This window comes from Oncorhynchus clarkii, chromosome 2 (genome assembly GCF_045791955.1).
Source record: "Oncorhynchus clarkii lewisi isolate Uvic-CL-2024 chromosome 2, UVic_Ocla_1.0, whole genome shotgun sequence".
Classification (NCBI taxonomy): Eukaryota; Metazoa; Chordata; class Actinopteri; order Salmoniformes; family Salmonidae; genus Oncorhynchus; species Oncorhynchus clarkii.
Genome location: NC_092148.1, coordinates 26,063,260 through 26,088,341, shown reverse-complemented (window position 1 = coordinate 26,088,341; position 25,082 = coordinate 26,063,260). Strand labels below are relative to the sequence as shown.

General features: G+C 43.5%; 1 protein-coding gene across 1 annotated transcript; it reads left to right on the top strand.

The window, feature by feature from the left end:
• Positions 1-345: 345 nt before the first annotated feature.
• LOC139365111 (lamin-A-like) lies at positions 346-25,024 on the top strand. Its single transcript, XM_071102502.1, has 13 exons — positions 346-720; positions 2,867-3,258; positions 18,488-18,644; positions 19,091-19,216; positions 19,519-19,692; positions 19,926-20,051; positions 20,238-20,458; positions 20,620-20,956; positions 21,175-21,282; positions 21,471-21,590; positions 21,787-21,843; positions 22,192-22,395; positions 22,650-25,024. The coding sequence occupies exons 2-13, from the start codon at positions 2,903-2,905 to the stop codon at positions 22,683-22,685; spliced, it is 2,022 nt and encodes a 673-aa protein (XP_070958603.1). The 5' UTR covers positions 346-720; positions 2,867-2,902; the 3' UTR covers positions 22,686-25,024.
• The last annotated feature ends 58 nt before the right edge of the window (positions 25,025-25,082 follow it).

Below are 25,082 nucleotides of genomic sequence, written 5' to 3'. Positions count from 1 at the left end.
TGGACTTGATTGGACCTGTTCTTTCATTAACTCCACCCCGAGGCAATAAATACAAGATCCATCTTCGAGCAGAGATGATAAAGAGACCTGGGAGCTTGAAGATGACCTATGGGAATTACTGTATTAGTGTACTGTGCTGTACCCTTCATTGGAAATATAGCAGTAACATAGACTATTTTCTTTGGGACTAATTTATACAGCTCCGTACAGTTAAAGAATGGATAAGGACGGATTTTCCATCCAACCATTTTCCTCTGTCTGTTTGCACTTGAAAGTGGAGCTTTCACTGACAGGCCACATGTCCAAGCAGTTGGGATCACTGTGTCTGTGAGCCCACTGTGAATGAAAGAGAAAGGAAAAGAGAGTAAGTGAGACACCAGGGAGCTGAGTAGTTGCTGTGCTGTGTGTGGGCTCTATCTGTATTAGTCCAGCCTGGCTCCTCCTTGCCCCACCCTCTCCCTACTTCCCGCTCTCTTTCTCTCTTCAGCGCGATACATGTGCAGGGAGAGACTGTGACGCAGCCATTCCAGAGCGTGAGCCAAAGGCACACAGACAGCACTGATCCTCCTCCCTATACTCCACAGGGGCACCTCAGACCCAGAGAAGAACACCTATCTACAACACACAGCGGCAGCTGAACTTCCACAGAGGTCCGGCTGTGCAGACACACACACTGCTCCACCAGGAGGCTTCCACTCACAACCTCACACTCTCACTAAGGTAAGGTAAAGACGTTTTGGCTCTGGTTGCACTTTGACTGACAGTTGTGAATGTCAGCCCACACTAACAGAGATGTGAGAATAGGTTCCTGCTTGTACTTTGATCTTGACGGCTACAGTGTACAGTTCAAATTTCATTTCACTTTCGTTGTTGACCGGTTGGGGGTGTAGGATAACAACTCGGCTATGACCTTTTCAAAGTATATGTCATTCAGTGTAAGTTACTCTAATGCATTGTTATTGGGGAAAGTAATGTAGGTAGTTACTCTTTCTAAAAGTACTTCATTATCTATGGAAAGGGCTTGACACATGTACATTATATGTAGTGCTAAGGTGTTCACATTCATCAGTTACTTATTTATAATATATGCTGTATCATTGCACGAGTAATGAAATAGATTACATCTGAGTGATTCCTCATAAAACCCAGACAAAAAAGACCATGCTTTTGGGGATTTTCTCAAAATGAAATTCATACAACAGTCCTTTGGAAGAAGGATTGTTAACATACAATGAGTGTACAAAACATTAGGAACACCTGCTCTTTCCATGACCGACTGACCAGGTGAAAGCTATAATCCATTATTGATGAAACCTGTTAAATCCACTTCAATCAGGGCAGTTGAAGGGGAGAAGACGAGTTAAAGAAGGATTTTTAAGCCTAGAGACAATTGAGGTATGGATTGTGTATGTGTGCCATTCAGAGGGTGAATAGGCAAGATAATTATTTAAGTTCCTTTGAATAGGGTATGGTAGTAGGTGCCAGGCGCACCGGTTTGTGTGTGTCAAACTGCAACGCTGCTGGGCTTTTCACTCTCAAGTTTCTCATGTGTATCAAAAACGGCCCACCAACCAAAGGACATCCAGCCAACTTGACACAACTGTCGGCACCATTGGCGTCGACATGGGCCAGCATCCCTGTGGAACGCTTTCAACACCTTGTAGAGTCTGTGCCCCGATGATTTGAGGCTGTTTGGAGGGCTAAAGGGGGTGGAATATTAGGAAAGTGTTACTAATGTTTGGTACATTCAGTGTGTATTTGAAATATGTATCTAAAAGCATAATTGAGAAATAATTAGTCAAAGTTGGCATACTTATGACATTTCGGGCATACCAAGGCCTCCTTTAAGACTCCATAATGTTTAATCTGTAGATGCTACAAAGCAAGAATTGGTGGCATAAGAAGTTTTACAGCGTTCTCTGTAATACAAAAAATTATATATATTTTCAATATCCATGTTGATATATTTTTTTATATTTAAAAATTAATGTTAAAAATAAATATTGAAATCTAAATACTACTCGTATTTAGATTTCAATATTTATTTTTAACATTAATTTTTAAATATAAAAAAATATATCAACATGGATATTGAAAATATATATAATTTTTTGTATTGCTAATTGTCAATATATTGTGGAAACATAATTTACTCTACTGCGATATCCAAGTTCCAGAGTGGAATCTCAGCTAGTTTCTTGGGCTTCGAAAGCCTTTCATCCACTACTTTCTGACAGTCATTTCACTGCTGCCTCTGCCCATCTAAACATTGAGAAAGTGGTTCTTCATCTCCTAATCAGGGCATCCTGCTGTGTTTGTTTATGTAGTGAGTCAAGGCCATGGTGTAATGACTGAGATTTAGGCAAGCCGAATGTAAGTGGAGGGAGACAGCCATCGGACAGATTTCTCCGAATTAGTGACTCTGGCATAATTAGCAGGCTGTTAGTACTTCTTCACTCTGTCTCAACAAGCAGTTGGCGGACAAGGGAGATGATGCAGATATTCTTTGCTTGTGTAATATTTGTTCATTGTTTTGTATGCTTCTGTAGTTCTTGAATACATATTTTGTGTGTTATCAAAATTGTCTAATTGCCTGTTCACTGCAGACGCCAGACGGTGGGAATTAGACTTGCTCAGGAGAGAGCTAAAGTTGCTTAACCACCCAAACAGCATTTTTAGTAGGGCTTCTCTGATGGTGAGAGAGATGCGTAGCTGTTATACGCCTAAGCCCCAACCCCCTCCTCCTTTACTATTTTCTATTTTGGCACATGCTAACTCACATGGTTCCTCCCTCAGGCTTCGCTATACCTGTTCTAACATTTGCTGTATCAGATGTTGATTAATTAATTAATCCTTCCCTCCACAGCCTGTCTCCCAGCCAACCACCTGAACCACCTGCTGGATGTCCACTATGGAATCTCCGGGTCAGAAACGAGCCAGCCGCGGTGGGACTGCCACCCCACTCTCCCCAACCCGCATCTCTCGCCTGCAGGAGAAGGACGACCTGTGCAACCTCAACGACCGGCTGGCCGTCTACATCGACAAGGTGCGCTCGCTGGAGATAGAGAATGCTGGGCTGCGGCTGCGCATCACCGAGTCCGAGACCGAGATCAGCCGTGAGGTGACAGGCATGAAGGTGGCCTATGAGACGGAGCTTGCCGACGCCCGCAAGACCCTCGACTCGGTGGCCAAGGAGCGCGCCCGACTGCAGCTGGAGCTAGGCAAAGTCAAGGAGGATTACAAGGAGCTCAAAGTCAGGTAGGACACATTGGGTTGGCAGGGTTTAGGTCATTTTTTTTGTAGGCAGCATGCAAAGGCTGCAAAAACAAATGTTCAGTTGAATTGAGGCCAAATGTTCTAGGTGGGGGGCAAGAGAGCTAGCAAAGATGGGTTTGCAGGAGTATTATTAGGGGAAATCCTGGGATGGGGACAGAAAGGCAGGAGGTTAATGGGTAATCCTGTATCAAATTGTGGTGTCATAAAGTTAGTCTATTGCCATGCTCCCTGTTGTAAGTTTCTGGCCGAGGGACACATTGGGTTTTGGCCAAGGGGCTAATTAATTTAGTCTAAATTTGAAAGTGATTGTGATTCAGCATGTAATCTCACTGACACACATTTAACTGCCTACAACCTCCTATATGATGATAGGGAGGGGCATATTCAAACCAGAGGACGAGACACCATCTCATTTCATTATACCTCATTTGTGGTGACGTTATTTCCCTGTACTGGCTCTGACTCATCAACCAGTGCAGGTCTGCTCTTACTCCAGTCCTTCACGACAGTCATTCTCAATGAAGTAGATTTCCACTACTACATCATGTTCCTCTTTCTCTTCCAAACCATAAGCACACCAGCCCTGAAACCATTTTCACCCTGGACTGGATACCTAGTATGCTGGCACATTTGTCAGAGCGTTGGTCAGATAAGCCTTTACTAATAAATAATTGAATTTAACCCATTGCAAGCTTTAATTCCAAGGCAGTTTGCCACTGAGGATGTGAGTGGTAGTGCTTCTAATCCACACCTGGGTGATGCAACATCCATTTTGCACCAGAATGCACACTACCTTAAACTCTAGACTTCTAAAATCCTTTAGAGGTGTGGAGAGCGACATGCCTGACATTAGTTGTGTACATTCCTGGTGGTTTTCAGCAGGTTGGGTAGTAATACTGTATTCCCCTACATGGTAATGACAAAGGGCCCAGCCACGGGGCCACGCCCTGACAAACAGCTCGCTCTGTTTAGCTTGACTTACGAGTGTAATGACAGTCAACACTCCCACAATCCCATGCATGCAATGCATTATTACACAGCGCATTTCAATCAAAGCCTGTAAGCAGGTTTCCAGGTTAAGATAAAATATGCTTTAATCCAAACTCTGGTGTTGGCACCATTCTCCAACCAACTGAGCCATCGGAACTGGCTGGGTAGGTTAGACCTTTGGGAGAATGTGAAAGGGATCTGTCTACCAGAGTTAAGTGGGTAAATGTGCCCACAGACTAGACAATAGCTCACATCTCTCGCTCTCTCTCTCTCTCTCTCTCTCCTACTAGCAGGCAACGGCCTGCAATGACTCCACAGGAATGTTTGAATGTCTTGGCAAAGTGCAAATCGGGTTGCAGTGTGTCTGAGAAAATGAAAGACAGTTGAAAGTGTTAGTTGTATTTACTTGTTATTTTACTATTTAAAAAAAAAACTTATTTAACGTACCCTCGTTTATGCATGGGGCTTCCCTCCGCAGGGAGTAGCAAACAGAGAATAGGAATATTTTAAGCTATGCAAACACTGTCTTCAACAGCTTCTCATTGGCATGACTCTGGTTTTCAACACCGTGCAATTGCAATGTTGAAGCAAGGGCGTCTGTACAGAGACGTGAGGGTGGAGTCTTACTTGTTCAACCATAGTGCCATTGTGTTTTCACTGGGTTAATGTTTCAATTAATGTTTGCAGTGTATCTGTCAAGATGGAATGTACAGTGTTTGGTGTGCCCAACGTTGCAGGTGAGGGTGTGGCTCTGGGGTGGGTTTGTGTTTTGAGTGCCGACCTTGGTCAGGGTGTGGACTTCTGGGTCTTGACTTGAGTGAGTTGGGCTGTCTGAGGAGTAGTGACTCTCTTTAAAAACCAAGTCTGTTTGGTGAGTGAATGGAATTTTACAGTTCACTTAAATTCTCTTTCCCATTGTGCCGTAAGGTCCCTAGCTGAGTGAAGAATAGCAACAGCGCCTATAACTTCCGTTGGAAACCAATCATTTGTTACACGTGTGGTGGAAATGTATCACTCAGGCCTGCGTGGGCAGCCTCGGTCTCTTACGCTGCAGCCGGTGTGTTTGCCAGTGTTTGGTTGCCATGGCAGCTGGGGAGTCTTGGCATGGGCGTGTGACAGGGTGGTGACTCAGAGGTTTTTCAGGGCCTTGATTGTGGGAAGGGAGCTGCTGGCTGTGGCCTTTCTTTAGGTCTGGATCTCTGGGGCAGAGCAGCGAGCCATCTTTATTAATAGTTAATACGTATCATCTAGTTCCCTATCAACACCATGTTATTACCTTTGGCTGGTGCCCTGTGAGGACTTCAAAGTAAATGTAACTTTCTTATCAGAGACAGAGCAGTATACCGTCCCAACAAATAAACAGTGTGCATGTCCCTTTCAACAATATTCTTAGTCATTCAAATATTATAATACCCCATTACTGTAGGCCCTACATTATACAGTGCCAAGCCCTCTAGCCCTGTTTTGTAGTGTGCTGCAGCAGATGTAACGGTCACTTACCAGGGCCTGTGACTATACACACCTGTTCTTAGACATGCCATTGGGCCACGCCACACAGTCGTCTTTATGTCGCAACAGACACATGCAACTCCCCTGAGGACAGACCATCGCCATTGGGCTACTAGGATGTAAACTGCTCGTCTACAACCCAGTCTAGCTTGTAAATGATTTGCCAGGGGGGATAAAAACAAACCTTATTTGGCTAAAGCATGTTCCACTGTTAGGATAGAGTAAGAATCGCTAGGCTAGAGCACAATCGGGCATGCCTAAAAATATTGACTACCCACCTAAGACGCTGCTATGCTGCAATATGATTTGCTAAGCTTCAACATGAGCCCCAAGGCTTGGCCCACACTCCCACATTCGTCAAGGTCTAGTTATCCACTGTGGATGCTCCTCCTCTGGAACCTAAGAGGGGCGGCGGACGCTAGTCTCATGCCACAGTGCCTTCCATCTGTGGCTGTGAAATAGGAGCATGTGTGGGGGAACCTGCTCCTGGTCGTCATTGGCAGGACAATCCCTTGTCTCCCCATCCAGACGATGAATAGGCTGCTTTGTGTTGACAATATACAGGGAGACCCATGCAAGCTCTGCAGATACAGTGTTCTTTCTAGATCTTATTGTTGGTTCACCTGTTGAAAAATGGCACTTTGAGTTATATTGTCAAAACCTATTGCTTTTTGACTTTCACTCCCTGGAAGTAAAGATGGTTCGCTAATCTATTGCAAACTGTAGAACAATTATTTTTATGGTCGGAGTTGTAGGCATTCGGGATCAAAGGTGGTGGAATGGGCTAGATCATTGAGGGAGTTCAAAAGTCAATACCCACTCCCATTTCCAGACTCTTTTTCCAAGGTTGCTGTGTGTGACACCTGTTGGCAAAGAGTAACAGATAAGTGTAGCTAATGGTGGGACAGGACAGATAACATCTTCTAACACACGTAGATGTTTGGTCTGTTTATTGAGGGTACGGTATGCAGGATAAATGTTCATTAGAATGAATATGGTTGCAGTGTGAAGTTTCCCAACGCATTTCCTTTTTTAATCGTCATTTAATTCCAATGACCTGAATGATGGAGAATCTGATATGAAGTTGTTTGGCTTCTTTATGTACTGTAATGTATTTTGTGTTGGAGTGGCTGCCATGCCAACTTGTAGCACTTTGGGGCTATCAGAGAATACAGCAGGAAGTACACTTATCATATAGCATGAACACATTTCCTTCATTAAGAAAGTATTTGTCTCAGTTTCATTTCTGCGCTCGTGCTCGCACACAAGCGCTATATTTGTGGGGACCTAAAATAGATTTCCATTCAAAATCCTATTTTCTCTAAACCTAACCTTAACCCGCAACCCTAAACCTAACCCATAAGCTTCAAATAGCCTTTGTCCTGGTGGGGAGAATTTTCCTTGTTTTACCGTCCTTTTGGGGATTTCCGGTACCCACAAGGATGGTAATACAAGGAGGCTAAGTGGTCTATTTGTAGGCCCAAATATTTTATAAACACATAGTTTGGTTACCACTAGTAACCAAGGGCTGTACTGCTACTTTTAGCTTAGGGAAACTCTAAACAATTCGCTGACGTCGACTGCACTCTACTTCCATTTAATCATGTGAATGTTCTGCCGGGCTGACACACAGCTGGACAACAGGAGGAACCCATTGAAGTCCATTTGTTATGCTAAAGTGTTTGAATTAAGTCACTCTCCCTCTAAAATGGACAAGAGCAAACATCCTCTCCCCACCAATGAATGATGATGTATCAAAGCTGTTCAAATACTCTGTGGTTCTGCACTCAAACAACCTCTCAATAAAGGCTTTTGGCTCAATCCCTCAGGATATGAATGTCTAAAGTTCACAATAGAAGTACACCTTAGAGAGAAAGCAATAGTTGGTGCCCATCCTTAATTGTGCAGAACATAACTTGAATTGAATATAAGAAGAAACATGTCTTATTCAACATAGAATCCATCTTTGCTACAGTTCGTGAGGCACAAAGAATCAATATTTGGTTTCTAAAGCGCTCGCTCTTCATGGAACAGATAGAAACTCAGCAGTGTGTGCAGCCTTTTCCCCACTCGTTTTCCTCGGGGACGAAATGTGTACCATGACAGTTTATTATACTACAGCTTCTCCCAGGAGGTTTGGATCTCTATTCTCTCGGAAAACTCCCTCGAGGGCAGCGTCATTCTACCAGCATGACCTCAGCCTGTATCATGTGACACAGTGTGACCTTCTCAAGTTATACAGAACCAAGTCTGTCTGGACCACAGGCTCCCTGGATTTGGGTGACACACTTTATTTTAGCCACAACGGTGTGTAGGCCACAAATGAAACCTGTTCTGTGACTTGCTATTAGAGAGACAGGTTCAGGCTTATTGAAATGTTTAAGTATATTTAAAAAATGTGTTATAGAAACATTGTTTGTCTTCATTTTGTGGCGGCAGGGTAGCCTAGTGGTTAGAGTGTTGGACTAGCAACCGGAAGGTTGCAAGTTCAAAACTCCCGAGCTGGCAAGTCTCTCGTTCTGCCCCTGAACAGGCAGTTAACCCACTGTTCCTAGGCCGTCATTGAAAATAAGAATTTGTTCTTAACTGACTTGCCTAGGTAAAATAAATAAATGAACAGACAGTTTTCATGTCGTTGATTATTTTTATTTTAAAAATTGCACATTTTATTTAACTAGGCAAGTCAGTTAAGAACAAATTCTTATTTACTGCCTTGTTCAGGGGCAGAACGACAGTTGGGGATTCGATCCAGCAAACTTTTGGTTACTGGCCCAACGCTCTAACCACTAGGCTATCCTGCCGCCCATTGAGAGCATTTTACAAGTGTTTACTGTGTCATTAGTAGTTAGTTCAGCAGCTGTTCAACTAGTTTATTGATTAGTAATGAATAGGGAGCTTGAAGGCTGACTGTTCCAGTGGCTGTAGTTATAAAACATGGAATGTTGTTAATAGTAAGTCTGATATGAATGTTCTACAATTGATGGCTATTCTCATACATTGTTTTGTCTTTCAACTTAGTGTTCCCTAGGCTCTAGGGGTCTCCAAAGGCGTGAGTGGGGCAAGTGGGAGTATACCTAACCTAGTCTCGTGGCTACTCGCTCCACTGGCCCTAACAAAGTACATGGCAATGGAAAACACATGTGCTAAGACTGTACATGTGATGTCTGCTATATAGAGCTCTCTTTGTTGGGCTGAGTTTTGATAATTAAAGAGTAGTGTTTGGCCTTTCAGTAGACCAGTACTGTGTTCGGAGAAGGCATTGGCGGGCTGGAACGAGTGTGTGTGTGGATAAGAGTTTCCATAGCACTTTGATTCTTTTCAAGACCCAGCCAAGCTGAATGAGTCATCCGCTCTCTAACAGGGTAAATCACTTTAAGATGCTTGGCCTCTGCACACATGCTCACTCCACACGAACACACATCATACTTAGACACACACATTGTACCCATGTACCCAAATTAAAACACACATTCACCTCAAAGTAAGTTACACACACACAACACACTGGGAAGTTCCCATTTGGTAGTGGATGAAGTGGATGCGACCCCCAAATGTTCTTATCTGATCAATAATGTAACTGCCAGTGGATTACCACAACTCTGAATGATCAATATGTCTGAAGCGTTTTCATTTCCTTCAACAGAGTTTGATGTTTGCATGGAGCATTTTGAACATTCAGGAAGACCTCCAGATGTTTAGCATTGTGTGTCACTAAACATCACTCTTGTTTACTGGAGCCTATACAAGCCAAGCTTTAAAAGGATTGTGATGTTTAACCAGGTGCAGGCCAATGTTGTCCGACACACTGTTATAGACTACTCCTCAATGCAAGTGTTCACCAAGGAAATGTTTACTGACGTTTACATACCGTAATGCAGAAGGGAACTAATCTTAACCTATTAAAGATGGATTATGTAACTTTTTGGGCGACTTGACCAAAATCACATATAAATGTGGGTTATAGATCTGTCATTCTCGTTGAAAGTAAGTCTCTAAGAAGCGGTAGATCTGTTCTATGCACTACTTCTATGCTTCCTGTTCTTAAGTTTAGTTTTTGCATTGTTTACTTTTCGGTTTTGCACACCAGCTTCCAACAGCTGAAAATACAATATTTTTGGTTATGAAAAATATATTTCACAGCAATTTAGATGGTACAATGATTCTCTACACTATACTTGCTTGTTTTGTCACAAACTGAAATTAAGCGAACTATTAGAGTTCTAGCAACCAGGAAATGGTGGCGCGATTTCTGCATAGTGCATCTAACAGTTGGGTGCTGTTACAGACATATTCCCATTGGCTAGAATAGGCTAAAGAATGTTAAAGCTAACACTGCTCCTCCTATTAGGCGCCACACAGTCTGCTGTATTAGTTCCATAATGCTAACGTTAGCACCACTCCCCATCTATTCACATGTCACCACAGCAGAGCTTTCATTGTAACTCAATGCAGCTGCATGGGGTAATTGGCCTCAGATCAGTTAAGCTCTGAATCTGTTCAGTGGCGTGCCCAGAACATTTTGAATGGGGTGGCCAAGGTGGGACACAGACCCAGTTTAGGGGGATCATACCATTTTGAACCTGATTTGTATATTTTGGGGGGGGGGGGGTTGTACAAATTTCAATTATAATGGTTCAACACATATTAAATGCTTCAGCTTACGTTTGGTACATTTCCCTGTTCAAATAAATCAATTCCAAAAGTGTTTGCATTTGAGGTCAGGATTTTATAGAAGAGCAGCATACAGCAGTAAATTCACTTGAAAGTGACATCCAGAGAGCAAATTTATACCGTGACATTCTTAAGCGACCTCCTATGTGTGCTTGTGCGTGCACAAATTTATTTTTATCGGCTTTATAGTAATTTAACTGTAGAAATATTCCCTTTTAATGTGTCATGAACACAACCAGTCTGATGTTATCACCTGATTGGTAAACAAACACATCAAAAAGTAGGTCAAGTAGGTTACCTGCACACGTTTGTCTACTCCAAAGTTCAGCATCCGAACAGTGCACTGTGCAACCACCATTTGAATGGAAAGGGATGTTACAAACGCCATAAGTGTAATGACATTCAGCCTACAAAGTCTCCAAAAATGAACAATAAAAAAGAGAAACACTTATAAAATGATTTATCATTTGTGTCTAACGGTCTTTCATAATTTTCACCAGAGAAAGCATCGAAAGCGAGGCGAACAGCGCCCCTCTGTCTTCGTATCTGTAGCCCATGTATCTGATGCTGTATGGACATGTCATACTATTTTTGGCCAGACAAGATCAGATACATGGGCTACACATACTAAGACAGAGGGGTGCTGTTTCGCTCGCTCGGATGCTTTTTCCGGTGAGATGCTCGGTGCCCGTCATGTCAATATATTTTCAGAGAAGACCGATCAGATCTCTGAGGGGCCATTGGAGTGGCCAACCAGATTTCGGTGGGGGGGGGACACCACACCACACCACACCACCCCACCCCACTTGGCCTCAGATCAGTTAAGCTCTGTCCCCACTGACTCTGTTTGCTCTGTCAAAGCCAGTCACACACTGTTTGCTGTTCATCTACATGGAGCGTATGTTCTACCAAGGTTAACATGTATTTAAACTTTGTCAGTATGCAGTAGTTTGATTCCAAGCAATCTCAATTCATTTCATTAGTGTTATCGTCTGAAATTTGACTAAAGCTCATAGGTGATGCAGGCTTAAAATACATTTAGAGCTGTAAGAATTGATTTACATAGCTACATCACTTTCTGTGTGTAGGTAACACTCCTGACAGTTGAAGTATTATAAAACGAGTGTTACAAGTGGTAAAAGACAAGGACAAACTGGCTAACCTGTGTTCTCTACCTTATCGGGGCTAGACAATCAAACAATAGCTAGCTTTTATGCCAACATGCTGAATGAAAGGGCACCAGGCTTCTGACTCATGTCATGGTGAATCACTAACTAATCATTAAAAGTGGAACCAGGCCTGTGTCACGTACACACAGAGCCAGAGCTACATAAAAAGCTTTATCTGTGGGAGAGATGCTTTCTTTTGGTCATTGCTGGCCATGTGTTTGAATGGGGATATTATGAGAGGCAAAAAGCAGGGTCATGTTCAATAGACATGACAAGGGGAAAGAAACATTTTGAAGAAAACGTTTTGTACCTACTGAGCATGACCCATGTGTAGGCTGTTTATGGCCTCCTCTCTGTACCCCCCCCCCCCCCCCCCCACCACCACTGCTTGTCTATTTGAAACACATAGGAAGATAGCAGTCTTGAGCACCATGATGCTGGTGGTGAAACACTAGGAACTCTATTCCCATCTGCCCATATGGATGTGGTGAGTGTGTGGCTTCTGGCTATGGCTGGGTTGTTTTCCCCTTGTGATTTATCTCACACACACACACACACACACACACACGGAATGAAAACAATCCTTTCCATTGTGTTTTGATCCCAGAAGAGACATGATCATGTGCCAGCCTGTACTTTGGATTATATTATTTTCTTTTAATGTCAGAGATCTCCATGTCCTCTTAACAGTGCTTCTAAATGATGTTCACATAAACAACCTTTTAGTTGAAATAATACATGACATACTTAAACATGTTGTTGAATCAGTACAGAAGTAAGGAACCAATCCATGGTCTGAATACTTAACTTTAAATATGAACCGCACATTTTTTCATTTAATCAATGCTGTTTTCAGCATTCTCCTGAAACTCTGACACATTGTGTAGTCTGGCTGTTGGTCTTGGAAAAACTCTCTACTGCTATTTCTGGACCTTGTTTGCACTAAGACCCCATTATTCAACAGCCTTTTCCCCTCTAGGCTCTCTGTGTCCTAAACTTACCACTTTGGTATTGGGAAAATGGGATTGTGAAGGATAGCTATTAATAGGGATGGGAGCCCAAAGATCGTCTTTAGGGACGGAGGACCCCTGGTAATTTCCAACTTCCATGGGAATCCACCCACACGTGTTCACACATGCCAGCCAGACGGGCGGGGTGTCGTTCCTTAGTTGCGCACTGTACCAATAAGATCAATCAACCATTACAACTGTGCAGTGGAAGACTGTGTAGTAACACGGGAGGGGGGATTACATTCTCATTCCTAACAGACCCCCTAATAGCACAGAGAGGCCAGAGGGCCTTTTGCACTGCCTGATTGACTGTGTGGCTTTTCCCATTAGTGGGGTGATTTAGCGTTGACTGCCTCACTACAGTGCACTGTTGGCCTGCACTGATAGGGAAATGGCTGTGTTTACAAGGTCGGGGAACTGGGCAAGTAATTTACTGTGTCTGTGTGTGAGAGTCAGAAAGTGGGTGTGGTAGTATGAGGGGACCAGAGGATGGGTGCGGACACACACACACACACACAGAGTATAGGAGTGTTCATAGTCGTCTATAATCATGCCGCTGTAGTATTTGTGTAAAAAGTCATTTGGATGTGAACTATATGTATCCCTGGTTAAAATGAAGCGTCTAGTATTGTTCATATGCTTCCTACCCTTTAAAATGTGATTTAGAGTACATACAATGAATGATCTGTTTAACATCAACTTCATGGGAAACCGATACGGTCTCTGGTTTCTGGCTGGTCTTCATAGTGAATCATTATTTAGGTATTACTGCTGCCAGGACATTAAAATACTTTAAGACTTTGTGGGTATTCCCGCATGATGCATCTGTCATATTGTAGTAATTATAGGCTAGATTTTCCACCAGGAGCCTAACAGGAAAGCTTTTCCAAATAGGCCTATGAGGGAGGAAACTTTTTCGATTGAGTTTAGCTCTGAAATATGCTCAAAGTAAGCATCGGCAGTGAAATTCTACGTGTTTATCCATTATATCCAAAATGTGGGGAAATGCCATACTTTAGATGAGTAGGCCTCTGTTGTCATAGCAACGGCACAGCAAAATAGCCAGGATTGTGGGTTTTCCGTAGTTTTGTTTTTTTGGGGGTGGGCTCGCTCCATTGTCGTCAATGAGGTGGACAAGGATAGCAGTGAGTCACCCAAGAGTGGAGGAATGAGGTGGACAAAGATAGCAGTGAGTCACCCAAGAGTGGAGGCTGAACCAACACATTCCTCCGTTTTATTATTCCTCCCCTTTTCTCTCTCTCCTCACCTTTCTTTCTCCCTCTCTCTCTCACACTCACTAAACTGTCATTCGGCAGTAGCTCTGCTGCTCACTATGTATACCGGAAAACGTTTTGAGACAGCTCTTTGTCCTCTGCCCTTTTTTAAAGTTGTGTGAGCTTTGATATAACACTGTGTTGTCACAACAGTAATCTCTGGTGGACAGATGAAACGGCAGGAATCTGTCAAGGCTCACAGAATTATTTGATTACGAGCAGCAGCAGTTCCTGGTTTGTGGTTTTCGTCGTTGATTACTTGGACGAATCAGGATTGGGTGACGGCGGTGCTTAAACTGGTGTGGTCGATTTTTCAAGCCCATGTGTGGATTATAAACTGTTTCCACTAGATTACACAGCCACAAAGTCAAATTGTCTCTCTGTAAAAATTCATGAAATATAAAATGTGCATTTTGGCCATGATTAACACTGGGGGAATTAGCGGAAGGCAGGGGTTTGGCTGAGAGTTTCCATTTCCGAGGGAGGAAACTTTGCTTCCTTCCTTTGCACAAAGATAATCACAATTGTTAACGCCATTCCCCCCCAGAAGTAAAACAGGAATTGGCCAACTTTCGCAAGAGAATTTTACTTCTGGGTAACCAAGATTATCACAACAGTAATGTGCACAGGAGAAACAGTCGGGCTACTGTGTGTTTTGAAGCATCATCGACTATTTCTCTTATCTAAATAGACCGTTAACTGTAGGCTTCCTTAACTCCTTTTCTTTACATGGTATCTAGATGCCCAGATCAATGTCCTATGAGTAATTGTGACAATTGAACACATCATACCCTATGCTATAAATACAGTACACCGGTTTGGTTCTTTTATCCCCTAAAATTCAGTTGCATAAACTGTCCACATCCAACACATGCTGTTTTGATAAACAGACTTCCATCCACACCGGTTTCTGAGGTGGGGTCCAAGTTTGGATGGATTCAAATGTAAACTTTATTCAAAGTACATTTTGCTCTACAAATGTATTCAGTTTGCACACACATTCACGCTCTCAGGCATGACGTTCAGCCAGGTCATGCATTCCGTTAAGTCGACATCCTGGAGCAAACAAACGCATTGCAGCCTTACTGGCAGTTATGGATACACAGGCATCCATATCCTCAACACTAGAGCGGATCAACAATGCCATTCATATTCATTATCACCTATATCCTCAGCACTACAGCTGATGAACAAAGTTACTGACACACATCACACCCAATATTGCCATACTCAGGTCATTCACATTCTGTCATCACAGCCTGTATTACTATGTCCTAAATCATCTTATAGCCATTCGATGTTACCTTTTTTATGACATTTTTTAAATATAACTAGGCAAGCCAGTTAAGAACAAATTCTTATTTACAATGACGGCCAAACCCTAACCCGGACGACGCTGTGCCAATTGTGCGCCGCCCTATGGGACTCCCAATCACAACCGGATTGTGATACAGCCTGGAATCGAACCAGGGTCTGTAGTGACGCCTCTAGCGCAGAGATGCAGTGCCATAGACCGCTGCGCCACTCGGGAGCTACCAGCCATTCAAGAGATATTATCATATACATGCTTATTATTTACATTCTATATCACCATAGGTTCAGTACCAGAGCTGATCCACAACACATTTAGTCATAATAAATGACCCACCACCCACACACAAGCTACAGTTCTGGAGGCATTAATGTAGCCCCAGCATGAAATGTTTACATGTCTTATTTAAACACTGAATGTCTGGACACAAGTGCTTTACTGTTCCAACTCAGTGTGCAAGTTGGGCTAAACACACATGCCGACACACAAATTCACACACATGCCTCATAACACAGGACTAACAGCCCTACGTTGGGTTATTCTGGGTTCTCCCATGTCTATTATATTTAAATTACTATTATAAAATATTCCACACAAACACCCTCCCAACCATTGGAACAGTGAGAACTTAATTAAGGCCACAGTTAGGCTATAAGCCAGAGGGAACTTGGCACCACGAAAGGTGGTTAAACGTAACAAATATTGTTGAACGTAGGTTGTAAAAAAGACCATAACAGTAGAGTAACTGCTGTTTCATTTGTCCCCAGTCACTAAGCTGTCCACCTTGATTTGCTTGTTTTTGGTTGAGAGGTTGCTATTTAGTGGGACATGTCTTCACACTACCTTGTCTCGTGCCCTCCAAGTAGCTGGGTGTATGAGAGCCTGTGTATGTGTGAGGCCTAGCTCTTATGTCACAGATGCTATCTAAAACAGTGACACTTTTTGCAGTTCAGTGGAAATATTTCAGCACAGGAGCTGACCGGAAATAATTCCTTTCTTCTTATCCCTCTCTTCCAGGAACCCCCCCCCCCCCCCCCCCCCTTCCATCTCTCCTCACTTCTGCCTGGCCTTGTCCGGCAACAGTACCATCACATTCCTCACATGACTCCTGGTTTCCATCCCACTGAGCTCTCTTGTGTTTCTCTGTCAGTCAGGCTTATCAGTACAAGCTGTTAGACTGGTCCTCTCCATCCACACAGGTGGAAAATAAGCTAAATATGACCCCAGTGTCTGTCATAAAGTCTAACGAGTAATCAAATCTAGATCAAATCAAATCTAGACCGGGGTAGAGTTTCTTTAAGCCTCTAGAAATCAAGAATAATGGTTGAATTAATTCAGATCAGAGTAGGCAGTTTACTGCCACATGTATAGCTAAGCTATTATTGATTAAATATGCAGACAATGTTTTTAAATGGACCCTTCAGACTAATAGGCCTCTACATTTTAATTGCTGGATCTTGTCCATTATCACTGTGATATATGTATGGGTGTTTGTGTTCCTGTGCATGAAGGATGCTGTGTTTGGTCTTTGTTTTCTTGCAAATGGTGGGGGCTGTGTGGGTGGCCGGTGCCGGTAAATGTGGTTGGATGCCAACTGTTAGTCCATCAATCACTCATCCTGCTGAACATTAGTGCTCTCTGGGCCTTTGTGAAATCTGAGATGGGACAAGGGCTAGTCTGTATGTGGCAGAGCATATTTCTACTCCATTGTATACTTTATGTGTGTTCTTGTACTGGTGTAGGCTTTATTGGCGTATACATATGGTTCTGATTTTGTGTCTTTTTATTGAATTCATGCATACATGAAGGAGAGGGGATTATTGTAGGCTGGCAGTGGCTGGGGGAGCATGAGTGTGGTGGGTTAGCCGTCTGGAAGCCATCTCCCAAGCAGATGGGCGTCATTAGTGATCATGAACATTGAAATGCAAGGGCCAAATGTAATAACGGGGAATCTATTTCCTGCTCGGCTTTCAATGAGCGCCTTTGCCAAACTGGTATGAAGCTCAAGCTACCACTTTCCCATCCTCTTCTGTTTGGCTACAGTTTTTCCACGGTCCGGGACCAAGTTTGTTTTTTTACCACTACGGCAAATTGATGCCTGCTTTAGAGGTCTGACACAAAAAAACACACACATGCAAACCACAAATGTTAACGTTTTTGATTTAGGCCGTGGTTGCGGTCCAAATTTCCGGAAAACCTCGAAACTTCTGCGCATGTTTATTTTCAACTTTTCGCGCATATCTCTGCTCTAATCGTAGAGAACAGGCTACTCTGGCGGATAGTGCTCGTTTTAATAAAGTTAGACCAAAGCTGAATCAATGGCTGCAAGATCACATAATGATCGTATTCTACATAACCGAATATAATAGCATAGTATAACGTTACTGTAAGGACAAAACACCACCACATTTTTCTCTCGTGGCCAAAACTCAAAAGCGTGCGCCACTAGGCAAAATACACACGTAGGCTCTGCTACAGTTTAACACCATCTGCTCTTGAATCTGCTCACTGTTTATCATTCAAAACAACACCGTAGACAACTTCGTAACTCAAGATCTAATTGCATGTCCCCATGAAGTACGTTGGGCCAATAACCGAAAGGTAGCTGTTTCGAATCCCTGAGCTGACCTAGGTTAAAAATCTGTTGATGGCCTTTGAGTAAGGCACTTAACCCTAATTGCTCTGGATAAGAATAACTGCTAAATGACTAAAATGTAAACATTTAACTGAATTGAGCTCAAATGGTTGGAATGCAGATGCTGCATGGGCGTTTCAGCATTAACACTTGAATAATTATCACACCACAAAAATGTGTGTGTAAAGTAGAGGTAAAGAAACACATGCGCAGACTGTGGTCAGGATATGTGCTGAGGGAAAAGTTGGATCTCTGCAGCCAGTGTTTGATTTAACTGAGATTCCCTCAGGAGTGCCTGTTGGCCTTTTATTTAGAACACGTGAGCTTGATTCAATTATGTCCCTGTCAATTAATTTATTCAATATGATGGGAGTTCAGTTAAGGACAGCTCAAGGCATTCATGAGTCTTTCATAGGTAGTGGTAGTGAGTACGTTATCCCAGAATTAGAACCTATGTGGATAATGTTGGTCAATGGGACGTTTATGTACAGAGGTTACTAAACAGTTTGACTCTTTTTGTAAGAGCCTAAATGCATAACAGCCTTTATTGTAATCATACTGCATTAGACACAAGTTGCTCAAACACAGACTGTGTTAGTGAAACAGGAAACTGATATATTTGTCTACCTATGTCTCAACAGAAATGGGAAGAAGGAGTCAGACCTAGAGGCAGCTCTGGCCCGGCTGAGGGATCTAGAGGCTCTGTTGAACTCTAAAGATGCCTCTTTGTCCACTGCCCTGGGGGAGAAACGCTCTCTAGATGCTGAGGTCAGGGACCTAAAGGCCCAGCTAGCCAAGGTAAGAGACTAGTGGTAAAGGCCAACTCTGAATTAAACACATACTACATACTCTCTCCTCAGGTACAGGGTTCAAACTGCATATGATTGAAAAAAGTTTTTTATAATCTTCCAGTGTATATAAAGAAAAACATGTTACTTTTTAAAGAACTATCAACTGTGAATATGACTTTTGGGTTAGTGCTGTAACAAGGTCAGTGCATCATCATGGATCGTTCTCAATGAACTCTGAAATGAGTAATATTCCTACGCCACCTTCTGTTCACATAAGTGAACTATCGTTTCACCCAGTCATGCTTTGACATCTTACATGCAGCTCCTCTATTCCTCTTCGCTAAAGCGATTTTGATAACTCTAGCGATTTCAGATCAACGAATGATTAATAATTGATCTAATCTAACAGAACCCTAAAGGTGAACATCAAACTTTAAACTCTCTGTCCCTTAGCTGGAGACAGGTCTGAGCGATGCTAAGAAGCAGCTTCAGGATGAGATGCTGAGGAGAGTGGACGCTGAGAACCGCCTGCAGACCCTCAAGGAAGAACTGCAGTTCCAGAAGAACATCTACGGAGAGGTGAGGCTCTCTCTCTCTCCCTCTTTTACCTTACACTCTTACACTAGCGCCCCTTTCCCCCCTTGACCTCTCTCTCTCTCTCTTTTTACCTCAGACTTTCTTTTTTCTCTTTTTTCCCCTCTGATCTGCTCCTCCTTATCTAGCTCACTCTTTTTTATCTCCCTTTTGTTTCCTCATCTGTCCTCCTCACTAGCCTTACAAACTAGACTGATGGAACACCGAGATCAGTCTGTTTTATGAGGTTACCTCTTCACCCCCTCTTCTATAACTCAAGTATGCCTGTACCGTCTATCTCCCTGCAGGAGCTGAGGGAGTCCAAGCGCAGGCACGAGTCTCGCATGGTGGAGATTGACAGTGCAGGAACAAAGCAGGATTACGAGAGTAAGCTGGCTGAGGCCCTGATGGAGCTGAGAGCCCAGCACGAGGAGCAGGTCCGCATCTATAAGGAGGAGATCGAGAAGACCTACACCTCCAAGGTAGGGAGCACAACCCACTGGTCCACACTGCCAGCTCAAACGTGGACTAAAAGTAAATCAGTTCAAATCGATAGTGTTATTTCATTTTAATTTCACTAAGCTGTCCATCCAGTTGAAATCGGTAGTATTGTCCATGCATCATTCAACATCCTTTCACTGGCCCAGTGCCAACCTAGCACAGACACATGTAGTGTGGTTTCGTTCTGACCTCTCGGGCCCTGTGTGTGTTTCAGCTGGAGAACGCCCGTCACTCCGCAGACAGGAACAGTACCCTGGTGGGGGCGGCTCACGAGGAGCTGCAGCAGACCCGCGTGCGGATGGAGGGCATGTCCTCCCAGCTCAGCCAGCTGCAGAAACAGGTACGGTGGACAGGGTGCAATCACAGAAGTCTCTTACCGTACATCTCCGTACTGTGGAGCTCTGACAGCTGTTATCTTAGCTCTAGTGTTGGCTCTAATGCAAAGTATTAGCGCAGTTCATCTCGTCTCTGTCAAATATGGCCCTTTTGGTTGGTCTAACCGGGGTATCAACCCTCTGTGTGTTAGCTGGCGGCGAGGGAGGCCAGGGTGCGTGAGCTGGAGGAGTCTCTGGCCCGGGAGCGGGACACGATGCGCCGGCGCCTGGAGGACAAGGAGAGGGAGATGGGGGACATGCGCATGCGGATGCAGCAACAGCTGGATGAATACCAGGAGCTGCTGGACATCAAACTGGCCCTGGACATGGAGATCAGCGCCTATCGTAAACTGCTGGAGGGAGAGGAGGAGAGGTGAGGAGACATGACAGATATGCATAATACACATCATGCATACACGAGCACTGAAAGCCACACACAGACATTTACACACAGACTGAAGTAAATAAACTCATGTAACCTACACACCCACACTAGATTTGTATCAACAATCTTCTTCTCTGCCACCCCCCCAGACTGCGTCTGTCCCCCAGCCCTCCCCCAACCCGAGTCACCGTGTCCCGTACCACCGGCTCGGGCTCAGCACACACCCATACCACCCGTACCTCGGGCTCAGGACACAGCCACAGCGCCCGAGTGGTCCAGTCCACCAGCGGCAGCCGCAACTCCTCAGGCACGGCTAGCGCCAAGAAGAGACGGCTCAATGACAACGACAGCGAGACCTCCAGCCTGGCGGGGGGCGCCGTGACGCGTACACGCATTGCCCAGCAGGCCTCCGCTAGCGGCCGTGTCACCGTGGACGAGGTGGACCTGGAGGGGAAGTACGTCCGCCTCAGCAACAAGGCCAACGAGGTATGGAGTTCATCGGTCAGCTTGACATGCCTCGTAGCAGAAAGCACCCATTGGCGCATGCTTTCTGTTATGGTCAAATGCACAGGTTTTGTAAGGAAGCTACTGTAGTAAAAACACCATGTTAGGCTGATGTTGTAAAAGGACAATCACTTTTCTACTTAGTGATTTTTAGTTGACGTTGGCTGAAACACACTTGATGCTTGTCTGTTCTCCTTCAGGACCAGCTCCTGGGCCACTGGCAGGTGAAGAGACAGGTGGGCACCAGCACCCCCATCGTCTACAAGTTCCCCCCCAAATTCAACCTCAAGGCAGGACAGACCGTCACAGTGAGTAAAACCTTCATGTCTGCACTGTCATCAACTATGCTTGTGTTCAGTTTTTAGTACACCATGTTGAGAGAAGTGTGTATTCTAACAGAGAGCAGCATGTTTGTCACAATGTGGGCCTGTGTGTAAAGCATCTATAGTATGTGATTAGGTCATAACAGACAGTCCTGTACCTCTTCCCTCTGTAGATTTGGGCTTCAGGAGCAGGCGGCACCCACAACCCCCCCTCAGACCTGGTGTGGAAGACCCAGAACTCATGGGGCAGCGGAGACCTGCTCCAAACCATCCTGGTCAGCGCCAATGGAGAGGTGAGAGACACACGTTACATGCACCTGTTTGTAGTTGTACCTTCCCATTGTCCCATTGACTGTTCAGTCTTTCTCTTGGCAACATCATCCCACTTCCTATCCTACATATTTGAATACATGTGAGATTTGGTAAAAAACCTTACTCATGTCATAGCCGGTTGACAAACTGACTGTTCTGCGCCTCTCTTTCCTATAGGAAATGGCACAGAGGAAGGTTACACGCACCCTGTTCCAGGAAGATGATGACGATGACGTGAGTCTCACGTTTTATGAAAGACACAGGCTCAGGATGATAAATGAATTACTCAAACTATACTTGCACTGTGAGGAAGGCTATTGAGCCAAAACGTTGTTCAGGATGCCCTGTTTCAGATGAAAATAGGTTCATTTATGTAGAGTACTTATTTAGTCACTGAACAAGGCCAGGGGTGTGCGATGATACACTTAAATACTTCTCTAAAGGGTGACAAGAAAAATGGGAAGACTTTTATTTACCATTACTGGGTCTCAGTGCTAAAAAGTGTAGGAACCACTGCCTCACAGTGGCTACAGTTAGTATTTACCAGTAATGTTGGAACCTGTTCTCTGTCTCCCTCTGCAGGGCAACCACAGTGCGTGCGGTGTGGACAGTGACTACAACCTGCGGAGCCGCACGGTGGTCTGTGGCTCATGTGGCCAGCCGTCTGATAAGAGCTGTGCCACCTCAGGGGTGTCCAGTGGCTCCTGCTCCATCAGCAGTGGAGGAGGTCTGCCTGAGGGCCTGATGTCTCCCCTCTTTATAATGGGTAGCAACTCACCCAGACAGGTACTGTATGACTCCATCTGTTTGATCATGTATATCGTTTTAACACACATTTTAAGACACTTAGCACACACTATTTCTGTTTCAAAGCACAAACACTCCTCATTCTCTCTCTCTCTCTCTCTGACACATGCACGCTCATGCACACAGCAACACTGTTATCCCAGTTTTCCTGTGTCTCCTGCTGTTATGACAACAGCCCCTTCCTGTCCCCTCACTTACTCTAACGCCCCTATGTCACTTCCTGTCTTTCTCAGGGAGGTCCCAGACCGGAGAACTGCTCCATCATGTAAAGCCAGGCAGGCACCAGCTTACCTGGACAAGTACCTTCCACACATGGATGGGAGACGTCTTTTTTTAAATTTACTTTTTTATTTCCTTTGTTTGATGTATGATCTGTCTTATTTTGTATGACATAATCTGCAGGTTAGATTGCCTTTGGTGTTTGGCAAAGGGCTTAGGAGCTGTGTATTCACTTCAGATATATGAGCTTGTATATTCTAGTTATTGCATGTGGGCTGGGCAGATGCTTTCACTGTTTAGGGCCATATCTAGGGAGAGAGGCACAGAAAGCACCTTTAACCATTACAGTGGACTTTAATCCATAGTGGGCTTTTGCGTCATGTCTAAACTGTCACAACACTAAACACGCACAGCAGCAAACCCTGCTATGAATCAGTGGATATGGGGGCTGGAACCAGGGATCTCTGGCCTGGTATTCCAAATACACTACCATAGAATGTCCTGAATGTCACTAAATGGAGATGGAGTGAACCCCCTCTGACAGCGAGAGGATTATGGGGGTTTGTATTAGACTGAGCGATGGGATTGGTCATTCTAAAGCCATAGTTACAAAGAGGAGCTCAAACTTGACACTGCCATCAAGTGGTTTATATTTCTGAACACAAGACAGTAGTTTTTATGGAATGACATCGATATTATTACTCATGAAACAATCAGACAACTATGGTAATATGGATATAGGTTCCAAATTGTGACTTGTTTTCACAGGCTTGAAAGAGGTATGTAGTTGTTAAAGAAAGGATACCAAAACGAGATGAGCACACAGATATGGGGAAGACAAAGTAGTACTGTATTGTAAAGTTGAGTACGGTCTTGACATGACCTCTGACCTCCAGAAATAGTTTCCTCTTAGAGGCTGATAATTCTTGTCTGACCTTTGTCTTGTATGACAAAACAGTTATGCCACGCTTTTTTTGTTTACGTAGTTATACTGTAGGGCAACTCATCAGATCTAGACAAAAAAATATGATTTGTAGGGATTATTTTGCTTTTTTGAATCTGAGATAATTGCCAGATGGATTATAGTAATGTTACTGTAACCTTCTAATATTGACCTTCCATTTTTAGGTTTGAGGGAATGTGGCAGCTTGAGAAATAGATGTTCTGGTTTGTCAGACTCTAAAGACAGAAGTCGTCTGAGTTGGAAGTGTGTTGATTTTAAATGAAAGTACAATGCTTACCTTCTCGTGACAGCAGTGCAACAATGTGTACATTCTGTAACTTTGTATCAGGTGTAGTGTCAGAAAGAATGGGTACAGATAGAAAGTAAACCTTGGACAAGTAAGCCTGAGCCTGAATGGCCCGTAGGGGTAGTTGGACTATATGGTATTATCTGGCCAAAAGTTGACTTTATTTATGAACTACACAGTATGTTGCATTGGCAAACATGTTGGTGCCATATTTTCAGTGTAATCAATTATCAAGGTGTCACTTTGACAAGGTCAGAAAGAGTATTTAACTTGAGAAGGAAACCTAAATGAAACTTAAACCATCTATTCCTCACATGATACCAATTTTACATTGACATGCTCTGTATTCATGTATTGTAGTCTTGAGACTATTACCGGAGGCCTCTCTCCCACTAAAGGATTATAATGGTTGTGTTTTTCTGAGCTTAGTGTCTTTTCTTTTGGCCATGTTTATTCTTCTGTCTTATTTCTTTACAATTATGTCAAATGAGCTACAATCATCTACAAAGATTTATCCACTGAATATATTAATAGAGGCATGTACAGTAGTCTGGCAGCCTTTTTATAGGATGTATAAGCAGTGAAGAGTTTCTGAGAATACTTGATACTTTATGAAACATGAAAGTTTTTTTTTTGTACTTCATACACATTTCTATCACTACCAATTTGGAGAAAATGTGATTATTCTCACTGCCCCAGACATACCTTAGAGAAGCTCAATATTTTTTTAACTTATACATATATAATTACTTTTGTCACTTTTCAGCATTTCTTTTCTCGTCATGTCTCAAGTGCCTTATTGATACCTGCTAGTGATCATTGGAAATGATGTATTCTTTTTGCATTATGAGGTGTCAATTCCAAAGATATGCGATATTTTGTCTTTAAAGACCATGGAATTTATAGATTTACAGAGTATGTTGGCTATAGTTGCATATTTGTACGGAAATTGCCCTTGTACATAATGCTCAATTGAATTTGTAAGAAATGATTATACCTAATATGGGAAATATATGCAATCCAGGTAGAATGAATTAGTGATGATGTACCAGCCTTTTCTGTTCAAGACGACACAATGAAAACTATTTTCCCAACAAATGCCGTCTTGTGGTTGACTTCTTAATAAAATGTCATCTGTGGTTTGATGTGTGATATTAGAGTACCTACCTGAGCACAATGCTTCTGAACAAGTGCATA